General features: G+C 44.3%; 1 protein-coding gene across 2 annotated transcripts in view; it reads right to left on the reverse strand.

Annotated features, from left to right (window-relative positions):
* Window positions 1-407: 407 nt before the first annotated feature.
* The window catches only part of GRK6 (G protein-coupled receptor kinase 6), a 28,835-nt gene continuing 7,724 nt past the window's right edge, over window positions 408-21,518 (reverse strand). Inside the window, exons 2-16 of one of the 2 annotated variants that reach the window (XM_033140473.1) lie at window positions 20,374-20,469; window positions 14,969-15,081; window positions 14,584-14,661; window positions 13,480-13,580; window positions 12,008-12,100; window positions 11,193-11,256; window positions 10,497-10,637; window positions 9,148-9,338; window positions 8,678-8,715; window positions 8,460-8,549; window positions 7,168-7,376; window positions 5,514-5,651; window positions 5,263-5,400; window positions 4,904-5,038; window positions 408-2,543 (exon numbers count right to left, since the gene is read on the reverse strand). In XM_033140473.1, the coding sequence (XP_032996364.1) occupies window positions 2,493-2,543; window positions 4,904-5,038; window positions 5,263-5,400; window positions 5,514-5,651; window positions 7,168-7,376; window positions 8,460-8,549; window positions 8,678-8,715; window positions 9,148-9,338; window positions 10,497-10,637; window positions 11,193-11,256; window positions 12,008-12,100; window positions 13,480-13,580; window positions 14,584-14,661; window positions 14,969-15,081; window positions 20,374-20,469 (1,676 nt within the window). In that variant the 3' untranslated portion in view covers window positions 408-2,492. Of the gene's footprint in view, window positions 2,544-2,564; window positions 3,500-4,903; window positions 5,039-5,262; window positions 5,401-5,513; window positions 5,652-7,167; window positions 7,377-8,459; window positions 8,550-8,677; window positions 8,716-9,147; window positions 9,339-10,496; window positions 10,638-11,192; window positions 11,257-12,007; window positions 12,101-13,479; window positions 13,581-14,583; window positions 14,662-14,968; window positions 15,082-20,373; window positions 20,470-21,518 lie in introns of those variants that run through there. The other variant, XM_033140474.1, reaches the window with a different exon arrangement.

The raw sequence follows: 21,518 nt of genomic DNA on the forward strand, positions 1-21,518 counted from the left end.
GGCTGCAAGAGGCACGTGAGAGTGTGTAGAGCAGACAAGGATGGAAGGCAGTAACAAAAGATCTATTTGCCACACAGAAAACAATGAAGAGAAGCTGCTCTTTTCTAATTTAGGGGCATGCTGGCTGATGCTCCACATTCAGGAGCATCAGCATGAAACTGCCCAGCACCTGGCAATGTGTTCACTGCATCCACTTCTGTACCACAGCAATGAATCATCAGGACATACAGTTAGCAAACAAGTTCAAAATAGTTCCAATTCTTATCAAGAACAGTGCAAGACTAGCATGAGATACCATAGGTGAACTGGCTGATGAGGTTAACTGCCCAGGAGCAAGGCAGACCTCTCTCTCTCTCTCTCTCTCTCTCTCTCTCTCTCTCTCTCTCTCTCTCACACACACACACACACACACACACACACACACACACACAATAACTCCAGGTTAGAAATAACTGCTGGGAGACTGAAGAAGTGCACGCTAGATATAGAATAAGGGGAATTATTTGAGATTGGAAATCTTTAGTCCAGGCAGTAAATAGGTCTACTCATCAGAGCTTCATGAAGGCACAAATGCAGCTCTGTGAGTGCCTTGGGCTGCCAGCCATGGAAGACTGTAGAAGAGATTCCTATGGAGAAAGATGACCAGGACTTTCAGCCTAGCTACACCGGACAGAGAACATCTACACTTGAATCTCCTAATGTTTTCTGAGCTCTTCACCAAAAGAGCCAAGCTTTACCTGGACAGAACTGCTATTTTTCTACTCTAAGGCAAACAAGCAGCTTTGAGGTGCGATGTGATTAGGAAAATTGTGCCAGGGAAAAGGGTGAACCCTACACTTTCAATGCTGCTGTTCCAAATTCAGAGAACTAGCTCCTGGCTTTACATTAAAAATGAAGACACCAGGTGGTTTTATTAGAGACCTCTCACTTTTCATGAAGTTTAACCCTTTGAAAAAAGTGCAGAGGGCTCAAGATTCTAGGCTAGAATCCATGCATGCTCCCACATTGGCACAGTTGGCAGGTGAACTCTTTAGAAAACATTACTAGGACAAATAACAGAATCACATCATTTCTTGGGGGGGGATAGGGCACAGTGGTCAAGAAAATAAAATAAATAAAAATACAGACTCAACTTTTATAAGGTTCCCAAGGTAAATGACAAACCCTCCCCAGATTTCCTTGTCAACTCATACTGGCCTTACTGAAGTTTCAAGAAAGAAATTAAAAGCTAGAAACCATATGCTGCCACCAGCTTCCATTTAACTTGTGTAATCACAGCTTTATGTGCTTGGCCAAAGAAAGGGGGGCAGCAGGGATAAATGTCAGAAAGGTGGTGGAGAGGAAACATTGGCAATCCCACCAACCATTGCACTCATCCTGGGATATTACTTGGAGGTGGAGGGAGAGTCTGTAGCAACCTTGGGAGAGAGTGTGCAGCCTTCAGATAGAATGTAGAGGTGGTTGGAGAGTGCTGGGATATGCCTTTTACTGTTTTTGAAGGGTTGTTTTGATTATACATTATTTTGGCTTTATGCACTATCCCCGGAATGAAACCCCTGTTTAAGCTGAGAGTCAACTGTAATGCTACTCTAGTGTTTGAAAACTTCCTTACTTCAATTAAGCCATGTTAAAATCAATCAAACAAACCAAAAACCCTTAGCCTGTCATCTCAGAAAAACCTGCAGGTATTATCTTGACATGTCTACAAGCCTTAGCATCTCTCCATCACTCTCATTGTGCATTACGGTAACAAAGCAAATCATCTGGGGGAAGTCTTGGACACACACGGGTTATCCCAATTGTGTCCCTGCAGACTAGATATGCCAGTGGAGGCTGCTCTTGTATTGCAGCTGCCATTCCTGAGCTTCTCCTACTACCCATTTCCACCAGCAGAACAGATTGGTGGATATTCCACAGGGAACATTAAAAGGGCGAGGATCCATTGCTTGGGGAACAGAGCCGCTTACTTGTTTCTTAGAAGTTATTGGTGCACAGTGTTCACTAGGGTGAAGCAAGGACGCTGGGGTAAAGGAGAAAGAGAGAGAGATGCAGAAGGACCTCCATCCCCAACAATTAAAAATTTACATATGCTATATATATACATACATACATACATTCATAGATATATCAATATAAATATATAAAACAAACTCCAGCAGGTGAGCAGATGGGAGGCCAAAGGCCAGGATCAGGGCCAGCCCTGGAATGTTTCACTAGCTCCTGCCATCATCTCTCCGCTCTGGAAAAGGTGTGGCAGGATGATCCCTCGGCAGTACACTGAAGACCTTTGCAGAGGTGTCTATTTCCCCCCGTCCTGGAGCATTTCCTCTGTAGGATGGAGTCTGCTGCCACCCTGAAACGATGATCCCACACTCATACAGCTAGCATGTGCGCTAGATTGTAAGCCAAGCCAGTGCTAGGCCAGTACCATCTCTTTTGTTGAGTCAGCTCGCTGCTTGGCCAGGCTCATAGAAATAATAGGCTGGCGGGACCTATAGACGAGTGGGTTCCTCTTCACTTTCACTGCAGTTCCCACAACAGTCCTGGAGAATGAAGGAAGGAGGAGGAGGAGGAGGGAAGGGTGGGGGAAAGCAAGGGGGAAAGGGAGAGCACACAGCAAGCACAGAGTGAGTACAGTTATTATTCACCACGCAGACATGCCACAGGATTCTATTCCCAGTCCCCACAGAAAAAGAAACCATTGCTTAGAAAAGAACTCTGGGGCTCAGCACCAAAACCAAATCTGCTAGTGGAGCTGCTTCCAGCCAGTGTTCTCTGGCAGCCAACCTGCAGGACTAAAGAGGGAGAGAGAGAATATCATGCTGGACCTCCTACCACACTCCCTAATTCACAACCAGACTGTGCCTCTTCCATACCCTTTCAATGCCTATTTATGGGCTGTGAGGAATCTAATTGTACTTGGCCATGGCCAAGTACAGAAGTAGGAACGGTAATTATTCTACGTTAGTGAGCCCAGGACAACAGTGGGGTCTTATGGAGCCCTAGTAAAACCACAGCAGGAAACAGATAAACACAGAAAGATGAGCCATTACTTCAATGGAACAACTGCAATAAGATAGGAGCATGGCTTAACTGTAGAAAGCAGGACATGTCTAGAACATCAGCAAGCTCTCGAAAAGTATGGGGGGTTCTTGGGTACGTGAGGAAGAGAGAGAAAACTTCCATTCTTAATAGCAAGGCCACATAAAGAAGGCATGGGAGCTGGAGAAAAGGGATGTTTAAATCATAATCCAGCTGCTTCCATGGCAAGGGAACAAGGCAAGACATTCATGATGCTTTGCAGGAAGCAGGATTAGTGGCTTGAAGAACTATTAATGAACAAACAGCATATTTTTGAGAGGGGAGGAAGAGAGAGGGAGAGGGAGGCACTGAAGAGGTAGAGTCCTCATCCCCTTGTCTTGTCATGTCCGCCAGGGGAGTTTGGGGCACCAGGTAGTCATTTTCCTGAGCAGAGCAGCAGAGAAGAGGTTGCTCACCTCTGGAAAGAGAAAACATGCTGTGAGAGCCCTGGCCAGAAATAGCCATGCCCTCTCCTAAGGCCTCTCCCAGCCTACAGGGGAAACTACTACCAAACAGAGCAGCCAGAGCAATACCCAGAGGAAGTACCAAGGTGAGGGATACTGGAAAATGATGAGCCCACGGAAAGGAGGGAAGGTGCCAATTCAAATGGGCTCTCATTCACACAACACACTGGAATAAGGTCAGGCTCCTAGCACTGGGAGTGAACACTTTTTTCTAAGCAAAAAGTACTGCAAACCCATGTGCTGTGCAAGAAGCTATATTTCTAAATCATGAAGACATAAGGGGGTTCAGGGACTAGTTTCTGAGAAGAACAAATGACACTTTATGAAGTGTTTCTCTCCCACAGCTGTCTTAGGAGTTTTGGGATGGGAAACAGCCAGGCCGGACTGGCTATGACAAGAGGCATTTGGGTACATGGGGGACTACATTGCTTTCCAACTATTTGTCCAGAGCCAAAAGGAGCAAGGCTGTCTAAAGCCAAGAATTATAAGACTATGCTTCCAGCCACCCACAATTCTATGTCAAGTATCACACATACAAAGCTAGGGCCTCTTGGGTACCAAACCCCAAAACGTCCCTCCGGTTATTCAGAGAGAAAGTTGCTCTGGTAGTGGGAAGTCACATCTGGATAGATTATGGAGCTTATGTTAGTAAACTGAACGAGCTGAGCTCGAGTGCCACTACAGCAGCAGGCCTGCTAATGGGTCTGAGGTGTGTAAGTACAGAAATATCTGTAGTACTAGGACTGGCATAAGACATGGTACCACTTGAGAAAAGCTGCTACCCTCTCCTCTCACACCTTCACCCCTCCTCCACCACCACTTTTCTTCTTCTCTCTCTTTTAATGTTTTGCTGGTCGTAATGCAGCAGCAGCAACATGCCTCCACCTCCTCTCTGCCTCAGGAAAACAAGGGAGTCCTTCCTCAGAGCAAGACATACTGAGAGAGGTGGCATAGGAAAGTGGCTATACCACTGCTGCGTTTAAACTTTAAAAGACCACCCCAGGAAAGTGGCAGTGGTATAGGCACTCTTCTGGGTTGCTCAGAGGAAGGACTCCCCTACCCTTCCTAAATGCAAGGCAGAGAGGAGGGAGACGCTGAGCATGCTGCCAACGTGTAAGGAACAGCAAAACACGGAAAGCCTGGGAAGTGGGGGCAGAGAAAGAAGGGCAGATGAAGCAAGCAGAAGGCACTCATTTACTGCCCCATCATCAAACAATGCTTCCCAAGAAAATTCCTTCATTTTGCCCCATGGATGGGCCAGCCCTGTGCAGTGCAAAGAGAGGGCAGAGAGCATTCCAGAACTGGTTTCTGATCCCCATGTCAAGACAAACCGGCTCCCCACATTTCAGGAAAGTTACCTGTCTGCTGAAGAGACGTTGGAGGAGACCCTTTTTGGGCTGGATGGGTTGCTGTCCCTTCCAGTCCAGATCAGGCGGTATGGCTCCATCTGAACCAAAAACATTCAGCTCTTTGAAACACTCTGTGTCTATCATCTAGGGGAGAATAAAAAGATGACGAGCTCACTATTGGTCTTCCCTGCTCAGGTCCTCATTGACAGGGTGTCTCCATGACACTTGTCCCAAATTAGCTACTTATACAATACCTCAGCCAGTCAGTTATGGAACAGCTTTGCACCCCACCCCCAGCAAGTGCAGATGACTCAGCGTGTCTTCCCTTCAGGAGCAGAAATTCTCCTAAAGAGTAGAAGAGCACCTACCTCATTCTGCCAGGGAATAGGGACGCTTCCTGTTGCAAACTTATGGTAGAAGTCATGGTCGGTGGGCTCCAGCTCTACTCCCTTGACTGTAGAGAACTGTTCAATGTCCAATACATCCTTGCAATAAATAGCCTGGGGCTAAGAAGAATGCAGAAAAAGGAACACAATGAAAGGGCTATTCTCCTACACCTGAACACAACCAACAGATGGTACGAGGAAGACTCTGCTACACACGTGCATTCTGAACTCACATCGGGTTTGAATGGTGGGTCGAGCATCCCTGCTTCCAACCGCTTGAAATTCAAGTGTTTAAAGAGAGGGTGCTCTTTCACTTCCTGAGCACCAGCACCTCGACATCCCAGCCGTTCCAGTGGGTCTTTACACAAGAGCTGTAAAATAGCACAGGGTGTCACACGAAAGCCTCTGTACTGCCAGAAGGTTTTAGCTACAAAGGGCAACAGCCACAGCCTCCAGGAAGATGCAACAAAACCTAAGCTGAAAATTGCTTAAAATATTATTTTTGAACAATATTCTGGAACAGAACTTGAACCATTATTGGTAGAATGGGTTTTTTTTTCAACTGAACCTGAAACACAGCTTAAGTTACTGGTTCTGAATAAAGTTGATAGGATATCAGCTCTTGACTGCACTGTGGCCTTCTAAATCCCCACATATGACAACTCTAAAGTAAAAAGACATCAAAATAATCTGGGAGGATTTTTTTAAATATTATGTTCTTATTTGCTCAGGTTTCTCAGCCCTCTTAAAAGGCAGTAAACAGCAAGAAGGATCCCTGTTGCTTTATTTCTGAGACATATACCCCATCATCCGCTAGCCAATCAGAAATCCCATGGCTTTAAGACAACAATCTACAGAAGTTACAATACAGAATGAATGTATCTTGTACACTGAGAGACAAAAGAAGGCTGCTGGAGGGGAAGGGTCTAGTTCAATAGCTGCATTCTAGGGTATCCTGGATAATCACAGGAAGCATGGATTATCGTAAACATCAATCTGCATACTGAAGACATAAAAGTTTCTTACATGAGCAACCAACCTCCCTCCCAACCACTGCTTATTCAAGCCTCTTGCAAAACGCGAAAACTCTTAGCTATGTAAAGCGAGTTATATTGTGGAGGAAAGAAGTAAATAAGGCTTGCTAATTCTTCCAAACATCTGAGACTGTTATGTATGCAACAAGATTGATGACTGGGACACAGAGTACTCACGTGATTTCATACCCCACCCTCAGTTATTTTACCAATGTCTTCACATTTACTCAAAAATGAGAAGGGACTTTTGAAACTATTGATGTGTATTTATGGGTAACTGACTCTTCAGACACCTCCTGCTTGAATGAAACCCTCTGCATTGGTTATGACTGAGGTTTCCTTCAATTGCTTAAGCTCAAATAAGCAAAGTGAGAGAATAAATTAACAGGATGGGACAAGGAAAAGCTTAAAATATTTAACTGCTTGATGCCAGGTAGGTAGGTAATCTACGAAGGGATCCAGGATCATGTCACAGTTGCAGCTAGGCCATATTGAACCATACCCTACTCTTATTGTAAATACAAATGTTCCAGGAGCCAAGTTGAAGAGGGATGAAGAACTAGTGAGTACAGATGAGATGACATGTTCTGAGTCTGACACTAAACTGCTACCAAGCTACAACTGCCCTGAAGAGAAGTATTTTTACAATTTTTGTTCATATCACAAAGGTACACACAAAATGAGATCTAGTAGCAAAACAAAAGTTATGCTGTACTGCACTACTCTGAAGTTAGTTTCCAGTGAGCAGGTACAGATTTCTCAACATACCCCGAGCCCACCCAGAAGTGAGCAGGCACCCCTTTTAAATGCTAAAAGGAGGGTAACTAGCTTAAGGATGAGACAATATACGTACCATGGAACAGAGAGAACGGGAAGCAGGTGAGAACTTCTCAGAGTACTCTTCCTGCACATCCTTCACCAGGCGTTCCACTTCTTCGCGCTTAATCTTCTTCCTGCGCTGCTGAAATGGAGACTGGCCCTCAATCATCTCATATAGCAAGCATCCTAAGGCCCACCAGTCAGGGCTGAATGTGTACCGCTCATTCTTCACAACTTCAGGAGCTGCAAAAGTAAGAACCATTTGAGCAGGCCTGTGGATATTCTTCAAATGCATGGTACTGAGTGTTAAGGGAAAGTTTGTAGCTCAGTGAAGGCGAACATGATTTGCACACAACAGGTCCCAGATTCAGATCCTAGTATCTCCAAGTATAGCTGGGAAAATCAGTAACCCTAGTGAGCCACTGCCCATCAACATACCAGTAGATAGCTTTGAGCTAGGTGCACCAATATTCAGGCTATGAGCTCAATAGAACTGGTCAAACCTATGCTTGCGTTGCCAAGCGCAATTCCAAATCTCATGTTTAATGTAGTGGCAGTGTAACGTACAGTACTTGCAACTGCTTTAAGAAGAAGCAGGAGGCAGGAAAGGGAATGCTTAACAGTCCCCCAGCTAGGGTTCAGTGATGTGCCACAAAGAGGAGCCATCTCATCCTGTACACCTTTTGTAATATACTTTACTCCTTGGCAGGATTCACCTAATGATTCCCCATCAGCAGAAGCCCTGTGCAAGGTCTTCCACTGGGCAAAAGTGCCCCCCCCCAAAAAATCCAGAGCCATAGCTATGGCGTGGTGGTGGCAGCGGCTAGCCAGGTTTTTGCCCCAGGTGAAGCCGCCAGAGGGGAACCGTTGAGACTTCCCCTCTGTGTGTGTGTGTGTGTGTGTGTGTGTGCACGCGCGCAAATGTGTGTGCATGTGCCAAGCTGGGTCTTTGACCTGAGTGAAATAAAGCCTAGTTTCGTCCCTGCCTAGGCACTCCTCAAACTTGGTAGGAGGAGGAGATGGGAGAACCCCCAGAACAGTGAAATGGATTACACAGCAATGAAGACAAATGCACTTTCCGAGTCAAATTTAAAGATTTAACTGATAATTTAACTTCTTAGAAGACTAATATCTTACCAGAATGTTGAACCTAAGCTTAGGGTTTAAGTTTCACTGGATTTCCAACATACTACAATAGCATCCACCATTGTTCTGAACTGCAAACTTTGACAAGATATTGCTTTTACCCAGTGTCCTTGGCTGCTGCGCTTCATGGTCTCCATGTTGACCCCAGTCAATTCAACAGGGCATTTCTTGCATACTCACCCATGTAGCCAACTGTTCCCACCCGACCTTTTATCGTCTGTCCCTCCGGAACATAAACTGCGAGGCCCAGGTCAGAAATGCGGATGTGACCTTATCAAAGGAAAGTGAGTCATGCAAGTGTGCAGTTTGCAGATTTCCCTCAACCCAGAATAAAATCTGATATAAAAACTGCAGAGATAGCAGTGAAGCAAGAGTGTTTAGAACAGACATTTACTCACCATGGTCATCCAACAATATATTTTCTGGCTTCAGGTCCCTGATGGAGGAAAATAGATTGTGTAAGAAATAAATCTCAATGGGTTGCTTCTCCGGGACCAGCAGAGGAGAAGCATCATAAAACATAAAAGCAAGAATCAGTGATGCCAATATCACAGGAAAATATGAGCCATACCTTTCACATAAGGGAAATTTGTGAGGCAGGGCCACTTTCCCAGTATAATTCCCCCCCCCCCCTTTCTTCCACTTGAGCATTAATGAGAGTCTGATATGTTTTGGATTCTCAGCTTGGAAGGGGAACCTGTGCTGGTGAGTTTTGGGAAACTAGTCCTGCCTCACAAGTTTCCTCATTAACTTCTGAACAACTGCTTTTACAATATAGTAGCAGTGCTTAAGATACTGCACAAATCCTTGTTAACATAAAACCCCAGTGTGAACCCCAGCTACACCTGGGAGAAAAGACTGTTCTCACCTGTACACTATCCTCTCATGGTGGAGGTCTTCTAAGCCACAGCAGATTTCAGCAGCATAGAAAACAGCCCGTGGCTCCTCAAAACCGGCTTCTCCCATGTGGTAAATGTGGAATTTCAGGTCCCCTCCGTTCATGAGAGTCAAGACCAAGCACAAGGCATCTTTTGTTTCATATGCATAGGCCAGACTTACCTACAACACAAGCAGGCCAGTCAACCACTTGAATAGCAGAACAGTCTCGCACAGCATAGCACCTACACACAACTGGCACAATTCTGCACCAGCTATACACAACAAAATAGATGCTCAAAGCAAGGTGCAGGATAATTTACATATCCTGTACAGGAAGAGTTAACTTTGCATGAAGCTGTTTGGGTAAGAGGTGAGGAGGAGCTGAAAAGTATGGAGGGAGTAGGGTTAATAGAGATGGGACTCAACATGATAGTGAGTTGCAGATGGAGAGGACAAAAAGAGTGGCAAAGCTACAATTGCTGCCAGGGCACTTTTCAGTCACTGGAACAGCCTTCCCCAACTCAGTACCCTTCAAATATTTTGGGCTACAACTCCCAGCATTCCCGATTAGCATAGGGCTGATGGGAGTTGTAGCTGAAAAAATATGGAGGCCACCAGGCTGGGGGGAAATACACTAAATGAAGCACTATTCACTTATTACTCTCATCCTCTTCACTATGACAGACAAATCCAGCCAGACCCCAGAGTAATGTACCTTTATTATATCATCACAATCCTTCAAGGGGTCCTTTTATAGAAGGTTTCCCCATTGTTTCATGCCACACAATTGCAATATTTTGACAGCCCAGCATTATGTGAGCAAAGCCAACTGTGTAGGTTCCTCCCTCCTGATAGTTGCCTGGCAAGAAGAGGCAGATAAATGAGTGGGAAAGGCCCTGCTCATATGACTATAACTTTCAAGTGTTGCAGTGGCAGTGTGAGACGAAGCCATGGAAAAGCAGCTATGGCACATTTGTGGTCATGCATTAAAGCTTAAAAGGGAGGGAAAGTTTTCTGCATAATATTGTATGAAAAAGAATGATTCTCTGTATCTTCCCCACAACATCTCTGGTAAGTGAAGAACCTGCACGAGCTGGTTATTACTAAAGGGATCTCCATACAGCCAGATCCTAGTCTGCAAATGCAGTAATGCGGACTCATGGCCCAGAAATTTAAGTCCAACAGCCTTATCCTTTTTTGCCATCTGGGTAAGATTCCACATATTGCAGTCCTCTCCTGAATTAGTCAAGATTGTTTCACCAGGGTGAGAGTGTCAAAGACATGGCCACGTTCTGTCTCAGCCTCAGTGCAGAAGTAAAGCAGTTCCTATGTACTTACTACAAACCTACTGTTCACTTTCTCCAGTATTTGCTTCTCATTCAAGGCCATGGCTTCCCCCTTCCGCTTTTTAATCCGCTTTTTCTCAAGCTTCTTGCAGGCATACATCTTCCCGGTGGCCCGCACCTGGCAAGCACACACCTTGAGGGAAGAAGAAAAACAAATAAATGACAATAGGGCAGGTAACTCTTGGAGTATATAAGCTCTGATAAGGGGGTTATTGGATCCTGAAATCATTACTCTCACTTTGAGATACTGAAAGTAAAAGTGATGTGGTACCATAGAGATTAAGTAAATGATTTATTGCGGCACACCATGAAAGCACCAACTTTCACTGGAAAAATTGGTTCACAGTCATGTTGCTGGAACAAGAAGGTGACAAACTCAGAGCTCAGAATCAAATCCAAAATGAATGGTTGAAAGACTAGGTCCTGTTGAATCACTCCCAAGCCACACCTAGTATTCTCCTGCTTGTGAAACACTGCATGTAAAACTTAGGAGCATAAAAGACACTTAACACAACAGTCAGCAAAATGCCACCCAACATTCAGCTAAATATTTCTAGATATCAGCATCTTAGGTGACCAAGAATCCCTTCATATAGGACTCTTATTCTGTGTGAGAAATATTCCATGCCCTATAAATTCTTGAAAGCAGACGTGGGGCTACCTTCTCTGCATTGCTCAGACTACATACCTCTCCAAAGCCTCCCTTTCCTAGTACGCGATACTGGCGGAAAGTGTTCTTGGTCACATGCCGCCTAAGAAGAGAACAGAGGAAACAAGAATGAATAATAATAATAATAATAATAATAATAATAATTTATTTGTACCCCGCCCATCTGGCTGGGTCTCCCCAGCCACTCTGGGCGGCTTCCATCAAATATTAAAATACATTTAAAATATCACAGTTTTAAAACTTCCCTAAACAGGGCTGCCTTCAGGTATTTTCTGAATGTCTGAATATTCAGGTATTTTTGAATGAACTGAGAGTAGTCCACTAAAAACAGTAAAATGGTTATCCTGCTCCCCTATGCACTCAGAGTGCAAAACTGCTTTTGGGCAGGATCCAACGTGGTGTGAGCAGACTTCTGTCAGCCCTCTGGAGCAGATTCTGGGGGCCTGCAAAGGAGAGGAGTCATGAAAGAGCAAAGGAAAATGAAGTCTCACTACACAAGCATACATGTTTCACTCACACATGGAAAGTGCTGGATTCAGCCCGTTGCTCTGCAGTTTATGCAAGGCATAGTATACACACAAGCTTGACGAACTAGAATATAGCAGGGATTAAGACTACATGGATTAAGGCTGACAAAATGAAAAGCAAAAACTGATCTTGAAGAGGACTTGTTCTCACTATATGACCAGGATTCACCAGCTAGCATTTTCTCTTTCACTTATCAGTGAAATTTTCAAGGGCATGAAATGTGATCTTTATAATGTGCAAAAGGGTATTAGGTAGAAAAGCAAAGCTTCACCTATCTCTGACCCCATAGCAAAGTGGAGGTTTACCTTTCCAGATATTTCCATTGCAGGAAACGGTTGAAGTAGATGCTGTCAAGGTAGTCAGCAAAAGGCGCCACACTAAGGTAGTCATGGATGAGCCTAGAGGAAGGAAGCGGAACCCATCAGAAACTGAGGTTTCCCTATGCCACAAAATAAAGAGAACAGAACCTGAGGCACCTCTGGGAGAAAAAAAAGCTGAAATGGACATCAAGTTTCAAAGCTTGAGACACTTCAGGGGCTTTGACAAACTCTTGGATCACAAGGCCAGGAGACTGCCAGAGACAGCAGACATTGAGAAGGCTCAGGCAACATACTATCCAATCTGGAGAGCAATAGGAAGGAATATGATGGTTACTTCCCTTTTCAGAGGCTGCCAGAGAAAGCAGGGCTCCAGATCAGAGGCTCTTTGTTCATACACCACAGCCATGTAGGTCACTGCCAGAGCTTTTTGCACAGCTGCAGCAGTAAGACCAAGGGCCAGAAATCTGAATTATATGGGCAAATGCAGCATGATGAAGAGCACAAAGGCAGGGTACTCTAGGCAAGGCTCACTTTAAAGAAAATTCCTTTTGATACTGCCACAGCTTCCAATCACCACCACTGCCATCAATACAAAGTACCACCACAATGTTATCTGCAATCATCCAAGCCTGGTCTGATTTGCTGCCAAGGTAGTGAGAGAAGTTTTAAAGGTAGGTCTTACTTATTTAAACCCTGCATTTCTTACACTGAAATCAAGATGGTATACATATGGCTCTCAGGCAGCCAGTCTTCCATCTAGGTATTGACCAGATAATACTTGCTTGGCTTCAGCAAAGACTGCTGCATCATGTGCCTTCAGACTATGCCCTGGGACTTATAATGAAAGTACATTGTTCCCAAGCGAGACCGAATACAAGCCAAAAGGAGCATCACAACAGGCTGGGGTGACTCCTTTTCCATTCACCATCAAGAGCAGGGTAAGCCATCTAGCAACTCAAATATTAATATTTACAGTGGTACCTCTGGATGCGAACGGGATCCGTTCCGGAGCCCTGTTCGCATCATGAGCAGAATGCATCATGAAGCATTGTGTCTGCGCATGTGCGCAACGCAATTCAGTGCTTCTGTGCATGCGTGTGACATCATTTCGCATGTCTGCGCATGTGCGAACTGCCAAACTCAGAAGTAACCCGTTACAGTACTTCTGGGTTCGTAGCGTTTGTAACCCGCACTGAACGCAACCTGCAGCGGCTGTAACACGAGGTATGACTGTATAAGCCTTATAGGCCACCTATACACAACATGGCACCCACTGGCTCTCCTACAGCAGGGAAATAAACAGTACATATGCAATGAATTCCAAGGCTTGCTGGTGACAACCCAATTACAGATGCAACAGGTTGTCTGCAAAGTTAGCCCCTACTAGATAATCAGTGACTAGTGTCCTGGGAAATGTGCACATCATGAAAGAAATTCCTCCCAATCCCCCCACTCACTTGGTAGATTCCTTAAAGAGCTCTTTACCCGGTTCCTGCTCCAGTCGCTTAGAACACAGATTTACTAGTTCCAAGGGCACTTCAGGCACATGATCCACACCCTGAGGATAGATAGGATCAGACAGGAAAATCAGAGTTCTGTTGTTTTTTATATGTATGAATTTATATCTTGCCCTTACCATAAATCCCAGAGCAGGTAACAACATTATTAATGCAACCAACAATACAAGAAAACAATGAATAGTGAGAACAGATAATCAGATCCATCCACAATAATTACCAGTACATATTCATTATTGCAGCAACTAAGTATTTGTAAATGCCTGGTTACCAGGAAGGCCTGAGTCTGACCCTGGAATGTCAATGAAGTTAGCATCAAGTCCCCCTCATGTAAGAAGCTGTTCCAATTTTGGGGTATCACCGTGGAGAAGGTACTACTAACAGACTGATAGAGTCAGGTTCAGCACCAGGTTTGAAGGAGGTCCTGGGCAAGGTGCCTCTGGGCCTTTCCAAAGCACCATCCTGGGGTGACCCTCTGTGATCTTACAGAGTGGTAGGGGTGGACAGCACCAGGGGAATGTGGCAGGGTGTGGCTATGGCAGCTGCCCGGCCTTGTGCTTTTCCTTCATCACCAAGCCCTTAAAATTTAAAAAGACTGTAATAATGACAAGCTTGCTGGGGGGTCAGGTTAGCACTTTGGGGAGGCAGCAATGCTGGCACAAATAATTTATTTCTTCCGAGTACCTGGCAGTGAAAGGACAAGTGATGGACAGATGCCACCACTACTACCTTTCCTCCCAAATGCCTCTGGCTCCAGACATAGTATTGCTCTATTATGGGGAGAGCCTGTGGGGCATAGTGGATGCTTCTTCTTCTTCTTCTTGGTATTTGCTCTTGGAGTGCCAGACACTTAAAATTAAACCTGGTGTAAGTCTTAGGAGGTTCACAGCTCCCCACCCCTGCTGGGAGCTAATGCCAGGCCCAGGTTCCAATGTTTACTCCCTGATGGTAATATTTAGGCATGTCCTTGACCCAGCTTGGTCTAGGGCAAGTGCAGCTCTCATTAAGGCAACTTTCCCTTTGTTTAGTTAATGCAAAACTCACCTTAGGGGTCAAATATGTCTCAATCAGGAGCTGCCCACACTCTTTTAGTTTTTCATCAGGGGTTACTTCATACTCTGCCTATGTAAGAATGAGGATAAGAAAGAAATATTCAATTATTCTACATACCTCTCCCAAGAATAAAAATGCAGAAATGATGCAAACCAACCACATATTCTTGTATAGTCCAAGAACCACCACCACCTATTCCAGACTCCACTATGAGCAGAATATGAGTACTGTGAAAGTAATGAGGTAAGAATAAAGCCACCTCCATACACTCAGATTTGCAATAGGCCACATGCCAGGATCCCTTCCTTCAAAACTTACAGTTAATCAGCTCCCATGCTTAACCCCCAGGAAGGGGTTCTCACATAGGTGTGCTTACCACAGCATCCAGGAACTTGACACAGCGCATAAGCTCAAGCCGTGTTTCACAAAACAGTCTGAAAAGCAAACGGCCTATGGGCTGCTTCTCACACAAACTGTGGTAGTCCCGCTCTGGAAAGAAAAGAAGCATTAGTCAGCGACTACTAACACATACCAAGATCAGGGAACATTTAAGAGAGGAGGACACTAAATCCATTTTCAAAAGAATTAACTTGGATCAGATCTGAAGCAACCACTTTAGCAATCAAAGATTAGGAGGAGGGTCCATTCCAGGTCCTGAAAGCTATTCAATGGAGCAGATAACCTGTTTGTGACCCATTTTAATTCCCAGGCAAAAGATCTTCATGTTAAATCATTATCTTCAAGAATTTAAGTGCTCTCTTGAGTACTGTAACTGACATTTCCTTCTGGCCACTGCAGGGAACTACTTTTGCAAAACAAAATAAAAAATAAAAAAGATTCCTTCCAGTAGCACCTTAAGAGACCAAAGGATTTTTTAATTTTTTTATTTTGTTTTGACTATGGCAGACCAACACGGCTACCTACCTGTAACTGGCACTTTTGCAAAGTCACTCAACTGCTTATCAGAAAGTTTAGGAACCTGCATGGCCACAGCTGAATCATGGAGCAGAGAGTGAATTTCCAAGCAATATATCTGGTAATTCATATGGCAGGAATGGGGAACTTGTTGCCCTCCTGATGATGGTGGACTCCAAACCGCCATCAGCCACAGCCAGCATGGCCAGTACCAGGAATTATGGAAGTTGTGGCCCAGCAACATCTGGAGAGCCACAGCTTCCCCACACCTATACAATGGGATATTAAATCTCTTTGCAGCAGGATTGAAACATCCACTGCCACATATCTTCTCTTTTTCTATGTGACAGAATCACCACAACTCACTGCTCCCTAGGAAGGTGCTGCTGGTATTTTAAATCAAAGTACAGACTATTTAACACTTGTTCAGAAAAGGAGGGGAGATCTTATCAGGCACCAGCTTAAGACTTGCTTCTTTTCATGTTTTTGCCTTTTGGGGAGTCATAGGTTTGTTCGAGTGGATGAGGGTGCCCCCCCCCCATTTTGGCTATAACAATAAAGACAGGTTAACTTGTCCACCAGAGGAGTTACTTGGCACAACTACAAGTCAGACAGATCAAGTCCCCACATTTAGGTTAATTTTTCATGGCTTGATTTTATGCTCTCAACCTGAAGTCTATACGCCAGAGGTGTTGTTCCCTCTCCTTCACATTGCTGACATAACTGGAGGGAATAGGGAGAAGAGGAGTGACATTATTTTTTAAATTTACATTTTATTGCTTTCAATTATTCATACAGAAAGACAATGATCAAGAATTTTACTCTTTCTCTCTCACCACAGGAGGAACGACATTATTAAATCACGTTAAAAGGATTCCGCCCCCTTCCCCTGATCTGGGCATGTCTTGTAATCTGAAGGGCACAAAGCTAGAAAAGTGACGTCAACAGCGATGCAACAGGTCAGCCTCCTCAGGGTAACTTAATTCAGCTGTATTAGGTATAACTGAATGATTAGTTCACACAAGATGCAGAACTATGGCAGAATTAATGAGCAGAGACTAATAGAAGGCAGCGAGGCCAGGACAGCAATATCATGTGGTGAAGCAGTAGGCAGTCTCCATCCGTAGGCAAGTGCTTTGGGTTTGCAGAATCTTTTAATTATTAATTTCTTGAAGCACACAGAAAAACCACAATGGCTATGGAGAGATAGGTTATGGCTGTGGGGTACAGGCTGACTAGTGTAGCTAATGATCCCTTTCCAGGGCCCCCAATTCTCCTTCTAATCAAGATTCACGCTCAGATCAAGAGGCGTGTGCAGAAATCCAGGACCTTGTAACTTTGCAAGAAAGAAACAGGCCAGCTATGCTTCCATCCCTATGATAGAAGTGAGGGACCTCAAGCCAGTACAGCCTACCAAGTCTCTACCCTGCCCTTGAGATTCTCCCCATGTCATGCCCCTTCCCCATCCCTGCTCCACACCGTCCTGGAGTGCTTTTGCCTGGCTGAATGGTGTCCCTGAACTGTGATGCTTCTTCTTGCATCATCACTGATACTACTTGCAGTTTATGGGTTTCTTTATCTTCCACAGCTGGCATTATTTTGAATGAACCTGGCAGTACTCTGTAGCCCCACCCATAGGTGTAGCCAGGATTTTTGTGGGGGGGGCAGGCCTTTTGTGGGGGGGTAGAACCTCAGTTAGCTATGTATTTTTATTGATTTTTATTGATGGGGGGCAACTGCCCCTCCCTGCCCCCCCCCGCTATGCCCATGGCCCCACCCACTGTGGTGGAATTAGTTTAATCATCACTTCCCAGTAAGCCTTTCTTCTGTAAATCACCCCACCCCAACTCTCTTATGGAGCATGTTGTAAGTGCTCTCCTCTGTACAGCAGTTGCTCTAAGGAAGCTGTGGTTTCCTGATGTAAGAATACAGTCGAAGAAAACAAAGCCAATGCAGAAAGTGTGGCGAGGGGGGGAAGGGGCCATATGCAAACTGCACCATTTCCTTCTCTTGCAGGAAATGAGTGTATTGAATGAAGGAAGGTGAAGGGGTCAGAGCCTGGCAGGATTAGAGGATTCTTCATAGCTCTGCTGGATCATGGACACTTTTGCAGAAAAATTCTTTTCTACCCAGGCCACGTAGAGGCAAGAGCTTTGCTCTAGGCAGGCAGCTCTGTGTTAAGCCAACCTGGTCCAAGGTCTCCATAATGGGAGGGAGGAAAGGAAATTTACACACAAGAAGTACAAAAGAGTAGGGAATCTCAAGTTCCCCCCATTCTTTCAAAGAGAAAGAAAGTCCATAGGCAGGGATGGAGAACCTACCATCCAACTAACGTTGGACCTTAACTCCCAGAAGCCCAAGTCAGCAACACGAATGGACAGGGTTGATGGAAACCATAGTTTAATAACATCAAGAGGGCCACAGACTCCCCTGGAATAGGACTACTTCATACAGTTACTAAGAACAGCCAATTTTTACAGACACACAAAATACACTAAATAACCAGCAGCTCTCTAGTCAATGTACCGTGTCCAAAGTTATTTTGTTCAAACTATGACAGAAGAACATTCTGGCAAGCTGCAAACTAGACATGATAAGGAGATAGAAGGAGGACAGGGAAATAACAGGGACTTTTCCCACAGCAAAGATAGTGAGAGAGAGAAATGTTATCCAAACAAAGCCAGGCCAACTGAGTTCAAAGTGGACAAATGGCTAGGCTATAAAGGAAGAATGTGAGTTTCAAGAGTCAGCACTAGAATACTGGCAGAACACCAGCAGTAATTTTATTGTCAATCAAACACAAGATAATGAACATTGTAAGGAAATGGAATATTAAAGTGAAACCATTTCACAACCTGGCATTATTGTGGACAACACAAAGAAACCCTGACTTACTCCAGCTTGGATCAACAAGGGGGAGGGGGAAGTATACAGGGACAGAAACTGAAAAGGACATTGAGCTGAAGGGTCACATTAAGCTCCTTCAGGGAAAGGACCATAGTGTAGTGGTAAAGCACATGTTTTTCATGCAGGGGGTTGCAAGTTCAATCCCTGATATCTCCAGGCAGAGTTGGAAAAGTGAAACCCCAAAGAGCTGCTAAGTCTGTGTAGTCTAGACAATGCTGAGTTTGATGGGCCAATAGTCTGAATGAGATCCAGAAATCAATATTCAGAGTCTTATGAGTAGTAGCCCAGAAATCAGCATGAGTGTAAGCAAATCATCAAGTGTTTAATGGAAAAACTCAGTAACCTTTTATGGTAAACCCATAACTTGATGTTATAAATTTGAAAAGTAACCATGTTACTATTGATTATTCTATTAATTAGAATTAAGGAACATCCTTCTAGCAAAAAACAAAAAAACAGTACTATGTAAGACCTATTCAAATTGCCAGTTCTTCTTTAAAGAAGCTATAGTGCTAGAAAATAATTTACACCATTATTGCAGAAATCACCACCACCAAAAGAAATCCAAATCTTGATTTAGAGTAGTATTCAAGTCTCTATAAAAGGCCTCTTTTTAAATAATTAATGGTACTGCTGTATCAAGGCACATGATCTTGGGAACAAGAACCACTGTTGTCAACTGCAAGGAAATCTGTACAGCTACCATACACCCGATAGCAAAGAGCTTCTAATGCAGCCAGGTCGAGAAAGTCCTGCCAGTAACAAGAAACTCTGTGCAGCATTCTTTTCTGCACCTTGGGCTATTTTCACAATTTTGTCACCCCCAAGAATTCCTTTGGCACCAATAATTTGAAGCCTGTCTGGAGAACATGTGCTTCTCCAACTCCCATTAGCCCTGGTCAGCATGGTCAACAGTCAAGAGCGGAAACATCTGGAGAGTTGCAAGTGCCCCACTGCCCCAGGCTTGATTTGAAGGGATGCCCTACAAAGAAAGTCAACAACTTTCCCCTTGGATAGGTCTGTGGGCTGGCATCCTGATAGTGAAAGAGGCCCCAGCTAGCATTTAAGAAGAAATTGCTTTAACTGCAATTCAGAAACCAAGCTTAAGCTAGAAGACTGCATGATTTCAACTTGCCAGGCAACAGTTTCAAGTTTCCCGATACCACATCTAACTGTTCACAGCCTTCTCAATGAGCATTTTTGTTCACTATAATTAAAGATGAAGAGCTGTATAGTTAATAGGTGGAAGAAAAGAAGCAAGCAGGCCAACTTGGAGCAGGAATGCAGGCTCTAAAGGGACATGCAGTTTTCCCCAATACTTCATAAGCACTTCAAAGGGATCAGGGAAGACATGGCTGGAGTTCTCCAGGAATGATTAAGCCAGTAGAAGTGGGAGAGGAGACTGCTTGGATTTTGACGCAGCTGGAATAAAATCACTGGTTCTCAGAGGAAAGCAAGCGGAATTAAGGAGACCAGTAAAGTAGCTGCTTAAAATGAGATCGGGTAAACTTTGCAAGAGGAGAGAGGCCTCACTGAACTTATGAAGATTCCTTGTACCAAGTCTTATCACTGGTCCATCTAGCCCAATACTGCCTACTCTTGAGTGGCAGCTGCTCTACAACATCTGAAGCAGAGGCAGTTCCCAGTTCAGATACCCAAGACTGCATCTGGGACTTAGTGCATATAAAGTATATGCTCTATTTCTGAGCTATAACCTCTCACAATGCTGCCAGCGGGTCATGGTGATGCAATGTAAGGCAAAATAATTGCACAGGACTGTTTGGTAATGATAATGCTACCACCACAAAATCCTGCATAATCAGGCAATCACATGAACAAGCACAGCTTACGAGAGGGTGAATGTACAAGAGCAAGGCTTCTTTGCAACCCAGCCACTTCCACTCCACACACAAGAAAGCAGGGAAGACAGCATCTCCCCAATGCAAGCATGCTCCTTACCCAAAGTATGCCGAAGATCTTCACATTGGCTGATATGTGGGAACTGTAGCATTTGGCGCCATTTTTTACTCTTGCCTTTTCGGTTTCCTCCTCCACCTGCATGACACATAAGGGGGGGGCGGAAATCAGCAGGAAAACCAAGAACAGAAGCTGATCAATATGTTCACCCTCTGATGTTCTGTTATTAACATTTCAGTCATATCAGAATTCCTTTTAAAGGTGGCCAGGAGATAACTGGCCAAATTTGCTCCAAGACTTTTCTGAGCACTGTCCACATCACCATTTCAGAAAAGTTCAAATATTCAGGTTAAGAACTTGGTTACAGTCACAGATTGTCTCCCTGTAACTAACCCTCAGTTGGCTGGATATACAATGCACTGAAATATGATTGTTCAGAGTGTCTTCCATACCACAGTTACAGGTACGCATTACAATCAAGTAACCAAATGCCAAGAGGGAAGAATTTATTGACACAGCCATTCCTAAATTTCAACTTAAGTGCTGAAACTGATTCAAAACAAAATAAAAATAAAAAAAATCCTTCCAGTAGCACCTTAGAGACCAGCTAAGTTTGTTCTTGGTATGAGCTTTCGTGTGCAGGCACACTTCTTCAGATACCTTCCAATAGCACCTGTAACTGATTCAAAAGTTAGCCATAAGTTAACCACTTCAGTCTGAAACAGTCCATAAGGATATTTATCGCTTTAGTTCTTTCTTCCAATGAATAAAGGGATATTTAATTAGCATTTTGAACAAAGGAGGCTAAATGGCACTGCAGATTTTACCATGCTAATAGAAGGTATTAGGGCTACGTGTCCAGGCCTTCTAGCTTGCCTTCAGGCACTATTATGCATGATAAGCTGTTCAATCTATACATACCTGTCAGCAGTACAAGACAACTAAAACAAGCCAGCCCTCAGCAACCAGGTTAAACTACAGGTTGCCAGCCTGGTTTATTGTGTCTACTTACTGCCACTACAACAGGCTATTCAAATGAGGGTAGGGGAAGTAGCCAGCTGTATACAGTGGTACCTTGGGTTACAGACGCTTCAGGTTACAGACTCCGCTAACACAGAAATAGTACCTCGGGTTAAGAACTGCTTCAGGATGAGAACAGAAATCGCACGGCAGCGATGCAGCAGCAG

Source organism: Lacerta agilis, chromosome 2 (assembly GCF_009819535.1).
Source record: "Lacerta agilis isolate rLacAgi1 chromosome 2, rLacAgi1.pri, whole genome shotgun sequence".
NCBI lineage: Eukaryota > Metazoa > Chordata > Lepidosauria > Squamata > Lacertidae > Lacerta > Lacerta agilis.